The sequence below is a fragment of the Numida meleagris genome, chromosome 9 (assembly GCF_002078875.1).
Source record: "Numida meleagris isolate 19003 breed g44 Domestic line chromosome 9, NumMel1.0, whole genome shotgun sequence".
Taxonomy (NCBI): domain Eukaryota; kingdom Metazoa; phylum Chordata; class Aves; order Galliformes; family Numididae; genus Numida; species Numida meleagris.
Window position 1 is genome coordinate 14,641,665 of NC_034417.1, and position 19,458 is coordinate 14,661,122.

General features: G+C 41.5%; 1 protein-coding gene across 2 annotated transcripts in view; it reads left to right on the forward strand.

The window, feature by feature from the left end:
- Positions 1–19,458, forward strand: part of MCTP2 (multiple C2 and transmembrane domain containing 2) — a 117,622-nt gene that overhangs the window by 19,194 nt on the left and 78,970 nt on the right. For both annotated transcript variants that reach the window (XM_021407429.1, XM_021407428.1), the window contains exons 4-9: positions 2,832–2,891; positions 3,914–4,022; positions 13,603–13,745; positions 14,509–14,585; positions 15,765–15,876; positions 17,832–17,867. In XM_021407429.1, coding sequence (XP_021263104.1) covers positions 2,832–2,891; positions 3,914–4,022; positions 13,603–13,745; positions 14,509–14,585; positions 15,765–15,876; positions 17,832–17,867 — 537 coding nt within the window. The remainder of the gene's footprint in view (positions 1–2,831; positions 2,892–3,913; positions 4,023–13,602; positions 13,746–14,508; positions 14,586–15,764; positions 15,877–17,831; positions 17,868–19,458) is intronic.

Sequence of the window (19,458 nt, forward strand, 5' to 3'; positions counted from 1 at the left end):
TGAATATCCTACCTTCCTTCCTGTGATCTGCCTCCAGTAACAACTTCTAAATGCAGAAAGATTTTCTCTAAATAGTGAGTGGTAGAATGAAGCAAGTGAAAGTAGAAACAGATAAGGAAGACTAAAGTCAATGATTTCATGTTTAGCTCTCCTGCATGATTGAACAGGCACAAAATCTGTGCTTTGTGTGCCTCCGGTTGAAACAGCAGGTTGCATACCTACTGGTTGAGGTTGCTGTAGAGAGCACAACAATCAACTTGCATCATTCTTTTGTGAGCAGCGTTGGCCGATTAGCGAGGTGCAAATGAAAAGGAAGGCAGATCCCTGGAACAAAACAAACTAAAAAAAGCGAAGATGTAGGTTGAGCTTTTTTCCCCCTGAGTTGCTTGTCACATGCCACCTACTCATTTCCTGGTTTCCTTTGGTCACCCAATACCATGAGATACTTTCTGAGCCTCACGCATGAGCTCAATGTGGGGTTGTGGTTGTCAGTCTTCTGAATGTTCACCACAGAGCTGTCAGTGCATGGAGTGTTCCATCTTTAGTTAATTTTCTCCCATTTTAATTTGCCAAGAGATTTACTTAGTTTACGCTCTGTTGTAGCAGGTTAGGCAAATTAGAAGGGTGAAGGAGTGACTGAAGTCGCCTTTAACCCTTGCCTCATTTGCTCAGGTTTCAAAGGACACCTTTCATGACATTTTCTGCCTGTGGTCATGCATCACTGCTGCAGTGCGCTAACACCATTTCTTCATCTTCTAACACCTTGCTGTGCGTCACTAGCAACCCAAAGCCCCGTCCGGTTGCTGATGCACTTGATGAACTTGTGTTTTGAATCATCCTTCCACAGAAAACATGAAATAGTAGAGATCGTGAACCCAATCAGGAGGAAAGTGTGACTTATTTATATGCATTCATGCATATGTTGTTGTATTACTTTTGTATGCAGGCACATTTGGGACTATGACCCACTTCGTGAATGTGGCCTCATTTGCTCATATTTAAGTTCAGAATCATCTCTGTGATTAAATAAAATCAAAATTTCAGGAATATATTTTCAATGAAACTTTCATCTGTATTCAGTGATCTTATTGCAGTCAGCTACCTAGAATAATAGCACTTTATCTTATATGAAGATAAAATGAAAACAAACATGTTTGATTCTGTATTTATGCAATGCAAAACAAGCTGTAAAGTGAAACTATTATCAGTGCCAATGATGGTGCCTGAAGGGGATTCCTGTGAAGCCAAGGATTGCTATAGAAGTACTCGGTTTAATGCACACAAGTGAGATTTTATGCATACTAGTCAGGATATTCCAAGTTAGGGTTCCCCCAGCAGCTGTAACTCAGCTCTGTTGTGCAAGGAAACTCTTCTGCTGCTCTTTATGATAATAATTTTTCTGCTTCTAATGTGTTTTTGCAAGGTGGCCAAGTTACCATTACTGTGGGAGCCATAATGTTAAATTTCGTCTGTCATGCGAGTAAAATTTTACTTGCAGTACAGAAGTATTGTGTTTCCTGATACGTAATATATGTATTTGGGGAGAGGAAGAGAAGAATCATTACACAGAAGCTTGTATTTATTTTAGCATGTCAATATATCTTAGTTTTACGTGTGATGCAGAAGCTGGTTCTTTTTTTCTTTGTACAGTGCTCAACGCAATGCAGCTCTCATCGGAGAGATTTGGATGTTACCACACTGCATGCAATAACATTTTCTCATGGGGATCAAATTGCACTTTGTGTGCATTTCTGTAGAGTGAAGTGGTTGTTCTTAGAATAAAACTCTGTATTTGAATGGGCTGTTGATTGCCCTGCATTAAGCCAAAGAGTTGCCCATGCACATAGGTCCTCTTCGGTGTAAGCGACTATTGTAGACTGTCCTGGTAGTCAAAACAGCATCAGTGGTGTCCATACCATGGAGTGAACCCCTTGTGTGTCCAGACAGTCTAGACGTGATGCCACCGTAGCTTCAAGTTTTTGTGTGAGTCAGTCTTTAGGAGGAAATATTTGACTTCCTCTAATGTGCTCTAATAACAATTGCTTGAGCCTTCCACTTACTACAGAATGTGGGGAACGACGCGTCCAGCATGTTTTTTCCCCTTTCCCTTTGACCATTTATTATTATTACTATTATTACTTTCACGGGCTTTCCACTCCATGGAGTTGTACGCTTTGTGTGTGCATATAGCTGAGTTACTGGAGCATAAACCCAAAGTTTAGAGGGTTCTAAATCAAAACACACAATGGGTTGTTTATTTTTTTTTTGCAAAAAACATCTCTTAGACCCTAACTCGTGGGCAATTAAAGAGAAATGGTAGTGATGTGAGAGTACCACCCACTGTCCAGCCCCAGGATATCGTTGCTACTGCAACCACTTCTGGAATTTTTATTATTTCATCTTACAGAGGAAACTTGAAGATTAAACAAAGTAAATTCTGTCCAGGAATATGGGTCAGCATTGCAACTCTAAGTGGTGAGTCGCCAGATGCAGCAACCCTCAGGCATCGGGAGTTTGTATTAAGGACTTTCAGCACTTGAAGCACATGTCTCTGCTGTGGAGGAGAATTTATTCCAAATGCTAGAAGCAGGCACTTAATATTTAGATCACACTAACGATCCCATTAAGTGTGCAATCACTGTAAGTCAGGAAAACGAATTCCTATCAAAACTATTTGCTAGCCTCTAAGCAGAAGTATAAATATGTTTTAACAAATTCTTTAAAAGGTTACAAGGGTTTTCTTGACTAGTATTATGACTTGAGGGATATTAGGAGAATTTTCTTGATCCTTAAATTACTGTTGTCTAATTATTTGTATTTTTTTTTAATAGGAATGTGGAGGAATGGATTTAGAGTCTTCAGTATCTTCTCAAATGTTTGATGATCAGATGGTAAGTCTTTTAACCTGATCAGACTGGGGGGAAGCAAATAATTTTAGGTTCAGGTTCTTTGCTGCTTTACTTCTTACAGATGAAAAACAAAACACAACAACCAAAAAAGCCCCGAAACAAAACCGGCAGGTGAAGTCTTCTGTAGATTTTTCCAGTGTGGTATTTTGAGGGCATTTGTTGCGGCAGTGCAAGACATGAATATTTTAAATAGCGTGTTCTGTAATTTTATGAAGTATTCTATAGTTTCTGTGTTGCAGCGATAACGCTTTCATCAGTTAGCTTAAACACTCACCCAGTGGCCCAGGAATAAATAAAGACTTCAAATACCTTAACATGGATGTAGGATTTAAGAAATAGATGGCAGTTTTACAGTGGTGCGAAAAGGCATTGACAGCTGTGACATGTGCTCATCATGTAAAATATATTTGCCGTTTCTGAATGGATTTCTCTACCTTTGTCCTCTGTTAGCCTCCCCAGGGCTGTCCAGTGGCTACTTTCACCAAGTGTGCCAGCTGGGTGGTGGTAACGTGGGATGCAACACTGGCAGCAACTCTGAATAAGAATTACCGAGTTCGCTGTGGCAAAACATCATAAGTAGCATTGCCCACTGTTGCTTTCATATCTTCTAGAACTCTGTGAAGAAATACTGTCTGCTCAGTAGCTTTATGAAATGTGTGTACCCTCACGAGTTCATTATGTGATTGTGAATGCACGAGGAAGGGGCAGCTAGAAAAAAAATGCATGAAGTTGCTAGGATTTGGAATTCCTGTTCATGCATTTATGATGTTTACTGTTAGAACCCATTTTTGAGTGTTACTCTTGGCTTTGTGAGTTTATCTGACAGTGATATTTAGCTATTTACATAATGAAACGAAGCCTCGGAAAAATGTCTTTATTCCTTTTTCTGACAAGTGCACTGTAAAGGTTTCCCCAGTGAAAGAAGGTCTGTGAAAGCACCTGCTCTGTTCATGTGTCTGCCTGGTGAGATGCGCAGTGGGGATTGATTTCTCTGTTCGTTTTAGGGTGCAGAGGAAGGAAACGATTGTTTGAGCCACCTGCCCAGCCCCTTTGCTTACCTGCTGACCATCCACCTGAAAGAAGGCCGGAACCTGGTTATCAGAGATCGCTGCGGTGAGCCCCACCTTTCACCTGCTTCCTTTTAAGAGTTGCACCACTCTGCTTTCCCTGTCTTGAGTTTGGCTGCACTTTGCACCGTCAGCTTCTTTTCTTATCTCTGATGCAACAAGCCATTGACTGGCTTCCAGATCAGAGCACTCAACACCTGGGTTTATCCACCTTATATACACAGGGGAGGGAGCTGCCGTGTGTTTGCTGCTCCTCCTGCCTGATTGTGCAGCTGCAAAACGCCTCCCTTGTTGTACTTAGCATCTGCAGTCATTAATCTTGAGAAATTCTTATTTAGCTTAATAATAATAATAATTTTGGAATGTGATAAATGAAGTAGCATGCTCTACAAGTGCTTTTTGGGTTATCTGTGAAGATTTTAGTGACAGAGGAACTGTGAGAGTAGGAGTGTAAGCCAAGTTTACCCCCCGTCTAATCTCAACTACAACTTGTGATGAAGGAATACGGTTTATTCATTCAGGTTTAAAGGAAATAAGCTTGAACTAGCCATAGGCTTGTGAAGGTGGGCATCTGGAACAATCTATATGGATTTTTAAACCTTCATATGGGTGCTTGATTTTGGGATTTCCATCTTCTGTTATCTCGGTTAACTTTTTCCTTGTCTTCACCAAACAGTAACTCTTGGCCAAGCATATGCTACATTTTTTCCTCTTAGCTTCCAGCTTTTGGAAGGAGCGAATGAATACTTAGATTAAGATCATCACTCTTTAGGCAGAAGCACGTACTTCCTGACAGCATAGCAGTTCATCAGTTTTACTAGTAAGCCGCACAAGCCAGGACACATCCAGCTGCTTCTACAGAAAGGATACAATAAATGAGCAATTCCAGTAGAGGAGGATTTCTATAGGAGACAGAACACAGTTTGCTCTTGGCTGTGGTTTCCTGCATAAGAGCGCAAATGTTTGCTTTAACAAAGCTTTGTACAACAGTGAAACAACAGAATCAAGGGGAAGAATCATTTTGGGTCTGTCACTTTCTGTGGCAGATGACTGCTCATTTAGAAGACTGTGAGGTGGTAAATGATTCAATAAAATTCCTGCTTTCTTTTTTCTTTAAACGGATGTTGGGATGAGGGGCAAATAGTGACTTAATGGTTATTCTTCAGGCACAGTAGTGTTGGTGGCCTCTTCGTACTGGTGATGCTCAATGCATATCCTTACAGGTCTGCTGTCCTCCCGGTTACTTAGGATCTTTGTGAGACATTTAGGTCTGAGCTCTGGCTGCTGTGGTTTTGCAGCGTGCTTTTAAAAGTGGGAAGTTGTTGGAGAGATGAGCAAAGCCAACATGAGGAAACCTCAGAAAACTTGTGGGCTGGGAGAATGCAACTTCCCTCCTCTCCCTTGCTGCGACTCCGGATATGGCCGCTGAGCTGGGCTGTAACATTCCACTCCAATAGCTTGACTATAGGAACATGCTGCCTGCAGCCAGTGCATCCTCCAGTCTGGCTGTGGAGCCAGGGCTGGAGGCCAAGTCGTGCTCATTCATGTTTTGGGAACAGGAAAACCCCAGAGCTAACCAAGCAAAGCTGTCTGACGCAGCTGCGTGAGGGTTTCAAACCCTCTTCACCACATTTGTTTTATTAACATGCAACAGGGTGCTCTGGAACTCTGCAGTGGGTAAATGATGAGTTGCTGGTCCTGTGTTGTAGTGTGAGTATAGGAGGTTTAAACATCCTCTGGTCAGCGTTGTGTGAACAACTGCAAAAATGCTCAGGTAGGTAGCAGGGATGTCAGGCTTCATGAGCAGGAGCTCAGCAGCATGTATTCACATACAGCAGTCATACTTAGTGGTAACTGGTCAGTGATGGAAACGAGAAGAAAAAAAAATTGTCATGTAAACCCATATAAACCACAGAGCCTGAATGAAGAGTGTGTTACCAGCATCTTCAGCTTAGATCAGTTTTGTAAATTTCCTACGTTTTTGTTTTTAGTGATTGTGATAACAGCAATTGCTTTTGGGGTTGGGGGCAGGAAAGCGAAGACTGAAAGCAACAATCAGACTCATAGATGTACATTTTGGGAAAGCTCTGTATTTGCTGAAAGCAAATTGCACTTGTGTGGTGCTCTGTGCCATTCTGACACCAGCACTTTTCCCCTCGATGTTAAGTCCTGGGCAGCTCCCTGAATGGCTCCTACTGAGGCTCGGGGGCTTGCAGGAGGAGCAGGAGCCTCTCCACGTGTCCCTGCTGCCCTCTGCTGCCTGTTTGCTGCCTTGTTTGCTGCCTGTGCCAGCCTATGGGCAGGAGGAGGAAGAAGTGGCTTCAGTTGCATTGAGCATTTTAATATGTGTATGTGTGTATTAATCTAAGTTGTTTGGCAGAGAAAATATCTTTCTGCCATTTAAAACAGCTGTTGCTGGATAGTCCTGGTTCTTCTCAGCAAATTCATGCCTTTCTCTGAGTTGACTCATTATACACTTGTAATGAAGGAAGTAATTACTCTTGGCTGAGTAAAGGTGAGGGATGGTTCTGCTGATAACCCCAGGCTGTAAGACTGGTGTGTGACTTCACTTTTCCTAAACCTCGCGGATACTCTTCTGAACTCTCACTCACTGCTTACTGCTCTTTTAGGGATATTTCCTTTGGTTTCACTTCGCCAGTTTTTTCTTACTCTTTATTTACCTTCATAATATTATCTGTTAATTTCTACTCCCGGCTGCTGTTTTCTTCACCTTTTGCCTCTCCCGTGGTTTTTCAGCCGTCTGTGTCTCTGTGTACCCAAGCCAAGAAAGCAGAGTGCTGCAGAGCAGGATCTTGATTCAGTAGAACTGAGAGATGCTCTGAAGAAATCCTTCTCCAGACCAGTATTGCAGTGTCCTCTCGTAGGGGCTCATTGACCATCAGTTTGCTTGGAATCTGGTTTATTTGCTTCTCACTGATGCTTCTTGGGGTACAATCCAACACAGCCATACATTAGAGATTGCCTGAGCAGACAGGAAGGTGTGCTTGGCAAGTGGCAGTCGCATCCCTTGTGTGTACATTGCCTCGTGGCAGATGTGCATGGGTCCTCCCACATTTATGATTGTGACTGATGAACCAAACGCTGTGAACATGAGTGGGTACCAGCCCAATACCAGCATTTTGTGCACTTTGTGTAGTGTTATTGCTACTAATCACCCAATAACATCATGGTAATGGTGAGGAGTCTGTGACCTATGTAGTTTTAATACAGTGAATGGTAACAGAGCAGAATGCATTTTATTATTGAAACGTGCGTATTTGGGAAACGCTGGTAGTTGTGCAGGAGTGAAAATTACCGCATATTTTGTTTGGCTTTGATAAAATATTAAACACTCTAAGCCACCAGTTCTAAATGTTGCTGTTCTGTTATGCCCTTGGTAGCTTTTTGGCCTCCTTGAGCCCATTTTTGTGAAGCTCGTGATTTCCAGCTCTATGTGCTTTGAATTGGGAGGAGATGGAGCCCATTTCTACTTCTTCATCCGCTTTCCTTTGGCAGAGTGATGCCTGATGTTTGTGTGAGTTGGTCTAACAAACTCTGAAATGTCACGGTCCCTTCTGGCCCTGGGATGCTCTGACTGTGGCTGCTGCTGTCTGTACAACCATCACTGCAGAGCAGCTGCACTGTGACACCGAGCAGCGAGATGGTGCCACAGCTGCAGGGAGGTGTTGCCTTCTTCAGTTGACAAACTCCACTGTACTACTGTGAGGAAAAAAAAAACCAAACAAACAGTTTTGAGTGCATGTAAGGGTGAGAAGCCCTTTGTGTTTCTAAATTCCGTACTTCCAGGCTTAGAGTGTATGGTTACCTCTGTTACACACTGTGGTTATGATAAATACATTTCTCAGATGTGCTGTCAACTGGTGAGCGTCTGTGGTTCTCTTCAGTTTTTTTTCCCCTCTGTTGCATTGCTCCGATGGACTTCTTTTTCCTCTCTTTTCTGCACAGTTTTCCATTTCCTAGATTTTTGCAAGCTCTTTGTGCCCTATCTGTCCTTTTGTCTTTCTTCCTCTCAGGTTTCCCTGATGGTTTCCTGCTGCTGCACTTGGTTTTTTGCTCTCATTTCTTTCCTTTTGTGATCCAGACAGTAGGATATGGGAAGCGTGCGTGTGAGGACTGCACAAAGGGAGCAGTGCAGGTTGCAGGAGTGCAGAAGGGGCTGTCTGCTTGCTGGCTGCATCCCATCATCCCTGCTCAGAAGGCGGGCATGAGCCAGCACCGTGCCCTTGCAGCCCTGAAGCCAAACGTATCCTGGGCTGCATCCAAAGCAACATGGCCAGCAGGGCGAGGGAGATGATCCTGCCCCTCTGCTCTGTGCCGTGAGACCTCACGTGGAGTACTGCACCCAGACGTGGAGTCCTCAGTGCAGGAGAGACGTGGGCCTGTTGGAGTGCATCCAGAGGAGGGCCACAAAAATGATCCAAGGGATGGAACACTGTCCCTGCGAGGACAGGCTGAGAGCCGGGGCTGTGCAGCCTGGAGGAGGGAGGGCTCTGGGGAGACCTGAGAGTGGCTTCTCAGTATCTAAAGGGGCTGTAAAAAAGAAAATGGAAAGAAGAGGGGACGGGATAGCACATACTTTGTTCTTTAAGCACCGACACGCCTGCAGTACACCTGCACCAGCCACGGCTCTGGGCCGTCTCCTGCCCAGCTCTGCGATGGTAGCGGTGTTGGAGGCAAGGATGGCTTTGCACAGGGCTCAGGGGTTTCTCAGCTTGCAAAGAATAAATCCATTGTTTGGAAAGCAAATGCTCAGAGCAATTAGGCTGAATCACTCCCTGCAAACACACTGATTAATTTAGATTCTCTCTGTTTTCAGGGTATCGGCAATTAGATCATTAGCTCTTCAGATTTATTAATTATTCAGATGTATTAGGCAACTTTTCACACTTCTTTTTGAAAGGCTTAATCATGACTAATTTACAAACGCTAAGGATTTGAATGGCTTCAGTACTTATTTTTGATGCTTTCTGGATTCTGCGTGGCTCTGCATTCAGCAGCTTGTTCTGCAGCGGTTGGTGGGGTGCTGAATCCAGTTTCTGAGAGGATTTTTTTTTTTTAAACTATCATTTCTGAAATATCCTCTCAGTTTTTTTCTTTCCCTTCAAGTATAGATCTGCATGAATTCTTCACATATCTCTCGTTGAGTTATTGGTTTATTTTCCCTTGGAGCCTATCGGTGATGCTTGTTCCCAAGAATCACCGATCACTTAAAATTCGCTGTGCACAAAACTTTCCAAAATTACCTGGATTTCCTGCTCTCAGATTACGTGTTTTTTTTTTTTTTTTTCTTCCTGATTTCCCCTTTAAGCCTTGGTCTCAGCTATTTCACTACAAGGACAGTGGTTTTCCATTTAAAAAGTGTGTTCCGTTGTAAAATGTCTTTTACTACTTGTTGTAAATAACTCAAATAATTCTATTTCTAGGAAGATTATAAGAAATGTATTTTTTTATGTGCATATAAAATAAATCCTTCATTTCCTTCTTCAGATTCAAATGTAGGATTTTAACCAAACCTTGAAATGATCCAGGTTATGTTTCACACTGTTCTTGCTTTGAGCTTTCAGGATTTTAATGCAACTTAGGTGGTAATTTTCTTTATTTATGTAACAAGACTTGTTTCATATGCTGTAGTTCCAGTAAGTTTACTCCTGTAAAATGGAGTGTGGTTTGAAATCATATGGGATCTGGTGTTATTTTTTTTCTAATTATGAAACAAGTGTGTATACTGTTTTAACGCAGCTGATGTGACTCATCTCTTGCTGGCTGCTAGAGGGCAGCAGTATCCATTCAAAGACACCATTAACAGTTTCTTGTGCTGCTAAACCCCGTCCTGCTGCCGCGTCTCAGCCACCTTGGCTCACTGAATTCGCTCAGATTTTAGCTGGGGCTCGTTGTGCCTGCACTTGGGGCTTTGTAGTGGTAGTGGGAGGTAGTAGAGGCAAAAGAATTTGGGTGTGCATCGCTTTTGAGATGTTCTTGTGCAAAAATAGGTCTAGCTGATAGAATGATCAGCTGTTTGTTGTGTGGAAGTCATCCTTTCTTTTTTTCTGTTACTGTCTTGGATGCCTTTGCTGGTAAGTGACTTCTCAAAAGCTTTTTTTAATGGCCTGGCTTCTTCAGAATATTCTTGAGCACCTGTTGTGTCTAATAGAAATCTAAAATATATCCTCCTTTTAGATCATTTCATATCATAAATCACCATTCACTGATTTGAAAAGCTTTACTGTTTGGCTAGACTGTAGATTGTCCCTAATTAACAGCATTTAATAGATGCAAATGTCTGCCCGATCTTGAATCCAGAAGGCTACGAGCCTTGAACTCGGACGCGGTTAACAATAATTTGCAGTCTGTGCTATTCATCCCGTCAGGTGTGGCTGCCCCGTCTGCCCTGTTTCTCACTGCCTGTCTCCTTTTATCCTGTGTTGACCACCTGAAAGCAATCTGGGGCATCTTAAAGAACACCAGAAGTAAGTGCAGTGACCCAGGGAGACGCAGCAGCTTTGCCAACATGTTGTGCGGGAAACCTTGAAAGCCTCAAAAGGGGCTGCAGTGCCTCGCCCCCTCCATCCAGCCTTGTTGCCTAACTCGATCAGCCCAAGACAATGCCAGCGAGCCCCGGTATGTGTCCAGCTGCCACCTTGGAGGTTGAGGTCCGTCTGTCTGTTGGCACAGAGGTGCCATTCTGTCATTTGTAGGACGTCGGAGCGGCTCTCCCGCGCTGCTGGCCCCGTTCCCCTGCCTGCCTAGTTGAGATGTTACCCCTCTGACAGCCCGACAGCCAAGCGCTGCCGAAACCCACGCCCGCTCACAATTATTTTCCCTAACAATTAACACCGCACTAACTTGACACCTTTCCCTTGTTTGGCTTTTGTAAGCCATCATCCCTTTTTCTATTAATTCCAGGCATTAATATTTTCTTTTGCGCAAGTGCCGCCATTCACCCGTGAAACAGTTTGAACATTATGTAGCTGTCAAGATAGCGAGGGATTACCCAGTGTGCCTTGCCGGAGTAAGTGACACCACTGAGGCCTGGGTTTGAGATGTTTATTTTGAGAGTAAGCTGACAAGCATGAAGGCCTGATCCCAGTGTGGCAATCTTATTTAATTAAAGGCCTCTTTTTATTATAGCTTTTTCCTCACTGTTTTATATATATATATATATTTGTGTGTATTCTTTTCCTCTTATGTACATGTTTATAGAAAAGAATGATTGCTACAGCCTAATTCACATGAACAGCACCAGGCAGCCCTTCCCCCTCTTTTTATTTCCCTTTATTAATGATCTGGAAAGCTTTCAGAGCAATAATGCAATTAGGATGCTTACTTAGATATGGTCCTCTTGCTTCCCATCCTCAGAGAAAGGACTTGGAGTTTCGTGCTGGCAGATATTGAACTTGCTGGCTGTTTGCTTTCTCCATCTCCTCTTTTTCTCTTTTTAGGCTTTGCCCTCTCTCATGGGTTTTCTGTGCCAAAACCAGTTGAGTTACAGCCATAGACCTCCATCAACCTCTTCATGCTTTAATTTCATCAAGTGCTTTCCTTATCTAGGCTGGTTACTATTTTGTGCACAGGATAGGTTCTGGACATCATTATTACTGTTACTGTTTTTGAGCGTGCAGTTAATTCCTACCCATCCTTTCTTTTCCTTTTAAAGCAGAACAGAGTTGGGATCTTTGGAGCTGGGAGAAACGAACACCCCAGAGCTCAATGGCGTCATTTCTCAGCCTGTAAATCCTCGGAGGGCCACTGCCCACATAGCGGGGCTATGTTCTATCTTACTATTTCCATTCATTGTGTAAAGCGTGCTGTTTTTAAGCTGGGTGCTTTATGTGGGAGTACAATCATAGTTTTAGTAAGTATTCTAGTGGAAGGTCTAGTCCTAACCCATTAAAACCAATGAGAAGCTGACCTCTGACTTCCCTGGCCTTTGGGTCAGGCCCTTATTATTATCACCTCTCAGAGAAGAAGGGGAAAAAAAATTGTATTTATGTTTGTAGTGTTTTTCCCAACAACAACGACAAAGTTGATTTCAGCAAGCACTATTGTGGGTTGTATTTGAAATCCAATCAATATTTTCCTTCTGTGAATGAAACACCCCTTATGTGCAGAACTGGACGGGACTCTGACTCATCACTTCTCAAGTGAAAGCAGAATAAAAACTTTCTATAATTCTTAAAAATAAGTCTCTGTGTCCCCAGACATACAGTTGTATTTACTATTTGTTTCCAAATAGAATCATTAAGGCTGGAAAAGACCACTAAGATCATCAGGTCCAGCCCTCAACTCGTCCCCACCATGCCCACTGTGTCCCCAAGTGCCTAAATAGATGTTATTGCGTAGCTATTTTTTCTCGAGTCTGAGTCTTTCTTCACATAGCATTGATCATATCTCCTCATTCATCACCAGTAGCTCTTTGGGGACCTGGGAGGACACATTAAGATTATTTTGAAGTTGTGAAGTCTGAAGTTGTGGCAGCAGCAGCTCCTTGAAATGCAGCATTTGCAGTGGTGGCTGCATTGGAAGCGTGCAGTGCCTGGTGTGGATGCATCTGTCGGGTTAGCTGATATGAAATGGAACTGTTAGCAGGGAAGTGGAATTCTAAATATAAAGTACAGTGCAGACAATATTGAACATTACAGATAAGCAACACTTGGGATCGGTTAATTGTAAATGATGCTACACCTCAATTTTATTATTTCACTTATTGGCAGTCCATGAGATTTTGCAGTCTGTGTGCCTTACTAAATCAACCATCTAGTTAAATATTTTCCATACCTCGTTCCCTCTTTTTTTTTTTTTTTGTCCTGCATGGTGATTGGTGTTAGTGCAGAAACCATTGGCTTAATAATAATAATAAAATTTCCCTCTTCTCTTTTCCTCTGACAGCTGCAAGTCTGTCTATTGCTGCCGAGCAGCACGAGCATCATGGTCTGCCTATGGACATCTGCTCCATAAAAATATGGGACATTATTGCCATGGCAGAATGTGCTGCCTGGATTAAAAAATGTGTTACCTGAGTATTGTTGATTTTCTTTATGGAATCTGTTCTCTGTGTGGTTTTATCCTGAGCTGCTGAATATTGTCAGTATTTCTTTCAGTGGAACTTGAAATTTGAATTTAAGTAAATAGGCAAATGGCAGCAGTGATGAAATCCTGATGGGTATTTTAGCTATTGTTACTGGTATCCTTGGCACTCCTATCCAGAGTTATAATGCCTTTTAGTTTTGTTCTAAATATTCGTTGTCACAGGATCATATTTTCTCTTTTACTGTTTGCTTTCCTAATTGGCCTGTAAATATTTCTTCATCCTTGTTTGCTCTTTACTCAAAATATTAACAAAGTTACTAAAGAATAATTACCACTCTGTAAGAATAATGAAGCAGAGATCGAATAAACTATGAAGATGTTGCTGTCTGCTCTCAGGGAACTTTCTGGTTATGTTCAATTGATTTCCTGTACAAACTAGGCATTTCTGTATAGGTAGTTATGCATATGAGTGTATATTAGAAGAAAGACATTACCATTTATTATTTTATTAAATTATATTTTAAGACTGTGTGTTTATATGGGGGCGGTGCTGATCTATCCCTTTTTAATTATCACAGGTACAAGTGACCCGTATGTGAAGTTCAAACTGAATGGGAAAACTCTATACAAAAGTAAGGTAATCTACAAGAACCTAAACCCAGTTTGGGATGAGACTGTCGTGCTGCCCGTACAGACTCTCGATCAAAAACTCTGGGTCAAGGTAAGTCTTGGTTTAAAATTTTTTGAAAGATAGATAAATATCGTTTTAAGCAATTGTTTTCTGCTGTAAAAACATAGTGATTCTTTTATTCACTGCGGTAGCATAATGCAAAACACGATCTGGTTTAAGAGTTTTAGCAATTTCAAATTAAAATGCACATATGTCTTTTCCAGATTTCACTTGAATGTTTTGCTTTCATTCACTGAAAACTCAAGTTGAAATGAAATTCCTTGACAGGATATATTTAAGACTACGGGGCTAATTTCTGCTGTAACTTACCATGCTTGTGCAAACCTGGTGAAATCAGTAGTGGTTTCATACTCTTATTTTAAGAGTGTAATTTGGCTGGATTGAACAGAATTATTGCCCAGGATGCAACCGTGACAAGTAGCAAAGCCTTTTCTCATTATGAGTACCATTACAGTTACCAGAACTGCAAGCTACCAGTTGTGAGCACTAATTGCTAAAACATCTGTAGCAGGAACTACCTGATGTTCTGCAGCGTTTCATCATAGAGCATAAAGGAACAGGCACAATCTGTAGCAGCACACGTCTTTGTTTACATAATATTAAGATGATACTTTCAAAACACTGTTTAAATATTCAGCTAAAAATACAAATTAAAGCAGGGAAATGGAAAATTATCCCTGAATTATATTTAAGCTTTGATCTGAAAAGCCTTAAAATATCAGTTCTTTTATCAGCTGGATAAAACTGCCTTATGATGTGAAAATTCTAAATATTTATTTTATTTTGCCACCAGGTGTATGATCGAGACTTAACCTCTTCTGACTTCATGGGTTCGGCATTTGTAGCACTCACTGAACTTGAACTCAATAGGTAACACATTTATTTAATTAATGGTGTTATTGCACTCCAGTTGAGGGACACGATAAAATAATGAAATGCTTTTGCTATGGCTTGGAATTCATCTGTTTGTGGAAACTTTTTTCTGATTGAAGGGTGAGGAACATGTTTCAAAAAGGAGAAATTAGCTTTAGATAAATGCCATATAGGTGCGGTTTCATCTGGCATCATGTACTGGATTGCAGTTGTACCTGGATGGAGCCCAGTACAGACGAAGCTGCTCTTCTTGTATCTAGGAATGAGTTTCTATATGCAGGGATTATTTATTCTAGCTATGCCAGAATAATTTATGGAGGTAGATTTATGACAGAAGAACTGGGGAGAAAGCTGAGAACCCCCTGCTATAGCCCCCTGTAGAGTGGGGTGCATTTTTCTGCAGATTATTTGACTGGGAGTGCCTTGCTGCCAGCGAGCTCCCCCAGTTCCATCCTCCCCCCGCAGCCACCCAGCCCTGCTGCAGCTGCATCTGGCCCTGATTTAGTGCAGAGGCAAAGCCCTTCGCCTTTTGTCTACTGCTGCTTGGTCTGAATGTGAAGCTGGAAGCCAGGAATTCAAGTTTTATTTCTCTCTTTTATACTCACTCACTGTGTGACTTTTTTTTTTTTGAGAAAATGAGTTCGCCCTGTGCGGGTGTATTATAGCTCCCATGGCTGTTGTATGCGTGTTTCCAGAAACATTAATGAATTTATCTGTCAGATAGTGCCACCAAGTAAATGCCAGCATTACCGTTTTCAGAGAGGGAACTGAGTCACAGAGGGAGATTAAATGCACACGGAGGTAAGGCAGAATACGTATTCTGAGTCAAGTCTCAGCCATTAATGTTAGAAAATTCACTTGGTTAAGTTTCTCTGTCCTCCTTCTTCCCTGTGAATTGGAGGCAGCAGTAACTTAGTTCAGCTTGTACCCACATCTGAAGAAATGCAGGTAATAACACAGGAATATCATGACAGGCTGTGTTATTAAAAGGGTTGTGCATTTAGTCGGGACTATCAGCTTCAGACTTCCTGCTTTCATATTTAAACTCAATATTGGGAATTCAGACAAGAGGCTGAAATTTGCACAGCTCAGAGTGACCTTTAGGAATGAACTCGAGTTAACTGAAGACAACAAATCCGTACCTTTTCTTCTTTTATTTTTTTGTTTTGCTTGTAGAACTACTGAACAGGTTTTAAAACTGGAAGATCCCAACAGTTTAGAAGATGACATGGGAGTGATTGTATTAAACTTGAGTCTAGCAGTCAAGCAAGGAGACTTCAAGAGAAATGTAAGTGGCTTAGGAAATCAAATTTATAGCTGAAATGTGTTGAGGTGAGGGAAAAAAAAAAAAGGACCTGACCTAATCTGATTTACTTCAAAATGCCACCTTTATTTTCATCTTCACAGAACTTTATATTGAAATTGATATAGATCATGGCTTTAGGGAAAAAAAAAAAGCTCCATGTTTAACTGAGTAAAAGATGCTTAGACATCTGTAGCTAAATTCTTTTGTCTTGTAGTTGCAAAGTGCACTGTGGCAATGCTATCCATGTATCGTGTGCACGTTATCTTCCACTGCTGCGACTGCTATTCCAGAGCATGCTGTTTTCTGGTTGCCATCAAGGAGCTTGGATTTTCACACGTGGAAACAACCCAGCATTTTGAATGCAATTCTTCTCTCTCATGCCAGTGATGAAAAAATACATCTAAAGATAGGGATTTGAAGTCAAGACTGTAACTGCATCAATGCAGCAGGAAGAGAACACTGGCTGAAAGGAAGAGATTTCTCCTAAGAACCCTGATTTTGATACTGAGTTTCGTACTGAATTCACTTGAACTTGGCTCCTCATGCAGAAATACAGTGCAGCTTTGTTGCTAGAAAGACAGAAAAAAACTGGGCAGAGATTGCGAGCAACTCAAAGCTGTTAGTTTTTAAATTTCATGTTGTGCAGGTGTTGGTTATGTTGTTGTTTTAAACTTCCAAGATTCCTACCAGTGTTTTATACAGTGTACATCGTGCCTTCACTGGTGAACTCATGTTGCTGCTGTCCGTGGAACAGCTTTGCAAGGAGCAGGGAAAAGACACAATTTGGCATTTTCTTAGCTCTGGTTTTCAAGCCAGCCCAGTTTTAAATATGAGACATAAATATATAAAGAGAAAAATCTTTCTGATCTTCTGTACAGTCTAGTATGGAAGTTGCTGTTTACAGCACATTATTGAATTACAGGTATGAAATTACAGTCTAAATGGGATTATTTATAGAAATGTTTCAAAGGGTTTGAAAGCAGAATAAGAAAAAGTTGTCACGGGATGTCTGCACTTCAATAATTATTTTTCAAATTGTTGCCTTTTCTGAAAATTGCAAAAAATCATCCTCTACATTAATTTTATGATAATTGTAAAGTTACTTCTACTTTGGTATGTGATTATTTAAAAACTTAATGATGTCAGAGCACTGTTGCTCTATTTATATGTCTATGTTATGAGGCGATGGCTTCAATCTGAGATGTGAATTCCCCAATGAACTTGTACAAGACAATGTTGTTGGCAAGTGTCACTGGATTACAGGAAGGGGTGAAGCAGACATAGTGTCTTTAGGAAGAAGTAATTTAGCCAGAAGAACCATGGAATTCTTCTGGGATTTTTAGGAAGACGTGGAATAAAGTGGACTTAGCCAGTGAGACAGAAAATGCACTGGTTTGAAGTAGAGGCTTTTGGTACTCTAGGGTGCTTAGTTAATATTCAGAGTGCGGATGATAGAAGAGTTGGTGCACACTGTAATTTTTTTTAAAGATGATGTTTTAAGCCCTCGTATTTCAAATGCAAATTGCTCAGCCATTTCCACTGGAATCAGAATAGTGAAATGGCTCTGTCCACATTAGCACTTAACAGCAAGATGATTCTTTTTTTTTTCTTTTTAAAATTAGCTTACTGTAGAACCAGATGGCACCAAAAGTATAAGCCATGTTTCTCACTAATGGCTCTCTGTCCCTCCGATTATTGTTCCTGATTTTTTTTAGTCCTCTTATTTTTGGTGCAATGCAGGTATTTTGAGTTTGTTGATGGTGCCTTGGAGGAGGAAGATAAATTAATGCAGTAATAGATCCAAGCCCCTCCTTATTAATAAGCTTTTCCAGTAAGTTTTATAAGCTGATGTTTGAATTACTTTACTGAACAACTTTCCCCATTTTACTCCTCCCCTGTGGATTCTCTTTGGTACAATGCTGGGGACTCCCGAATAGAGGTGGTCAAGTCGGAAGAAGAGAACTTCATCCAAGGTAATGCATACCTTTTCTTTTCAAAAAGGTCCGCTCCCCATATCTTTGTGCTCTCCTCTAAAACGAAGTGTAAAAGTATCATAACTTTGGAAGTCTAGATGCAACCTACATGTGGTAGTTCTCATTCCATTTGCTTTTTTGATTTTTTCAGTGTGATGTGAAATTGCTTCTGTTTTCTTACTGTCTGGCCTATGGTAGCATCTATCAGCAAATTAGAGTAAGGCCTCATTTGGCAAAGAACTATAGAAAGAGTCTCTACTAACAGAAAATGGGAGTAAATTCATCCTGGATTCTGGGCAGCCTGATCTAGTGGTTGGCAGCCCTGCCTGCATCAAGGGGTTGAAACTAGATGACCTTTAGGTCCTCTCCATCCTAAAGCATTCTATGATTAAGCAACAACAACGAGAAAGCTGTGGAGGATTTGGATTGCTTAGGAGTACCCGAAAGGTGGCCAGCAGTACGTACTGGTGTTGAAAACAGGTCGACTGGTTCCCAATTGAATTGTTTGGGGTGTGTCTTGCCTCTGGAGGAATTGGTGAGATGGTATTTATGTCTTCTGGCTCCTTCTGTGGGTTTTCAAATTCCTTTTGTTCTCAGGATGGAGAAAGAGCAGGCAGTTACCATTACCAGCAATGTAACAGGATTCCAAAGATTGGTGTTGCTGCGTATCTATGGAACATGCTTTCCTTGGTCTTTTCTAGTAGTCCTGAAGGCTGCCATTACATCTATCTTCCTGTAATATCCCATTTTTACATTATATTTTAACTGGTTCGGGAAGCGGACTTGTGGCTTTTCATTTGTTTTGTCAAGCTTTAATTTGCTATTGAGTAAATAATAATGATACAGAAACTGCAAGGCCCAGTACTTGACTTGAGAGCCCTAAAGACTGACCTCCTGGAAAGCAAGATCTGGCTCCTATGAGAGCACATATGCATCCTGGTATTTTCCCTATATAACTATCAGTTTGTGCCTAAATAAATTGAATAATTAACCTCCTCTTGTTTTATTCATCGTAACTGTGTTGTGGTATGTGGAGGAGCCAATTCTCTCAGGTATGGTGGCAGCAAAAATATTTTTGTAACCAGAAGTGCAAAGTTGAGCCCTTGGAGCTGGCTGGTGGCTCGGTGAGCCCCAGTTGCGGGGAGATAACACAGACCCATAGTGCTGCGCTTGCAGAGGGCTGCCAGACATCCCTGAATGCAGGACGGCAGAAAGTGAATTGAAGAGCTCAGCACTTTAGTTTTTAACTTAAGCTCTGGAAATTACCATGTCCCCACTCAGTCAGTGTAGCTCAATCCCTCTCTTTCTCATGCAAGCACACACAGTTGTCTCTTGACGCTGGTTGGCTTTAGGTCCCAGGAAGGGGAATGGGGTTTTAAACTCTGCTCCCTTTTGTGCAGAATAGCCAAACTTCTGCCCTGGTTGCTGCCATTTATTTTTCTCTGCTGTATGCTATACCTCATTGCATTTTGAATTATTTTTTTTATATATACAGTTTTCTAGACCTTCAGCTATAAGCCATATTGTCAGGTCTGGCACTTCTCAAGACTCTGGCTTCTGCTGTAGCATCTTTTTTAAATAGAATTGAGAT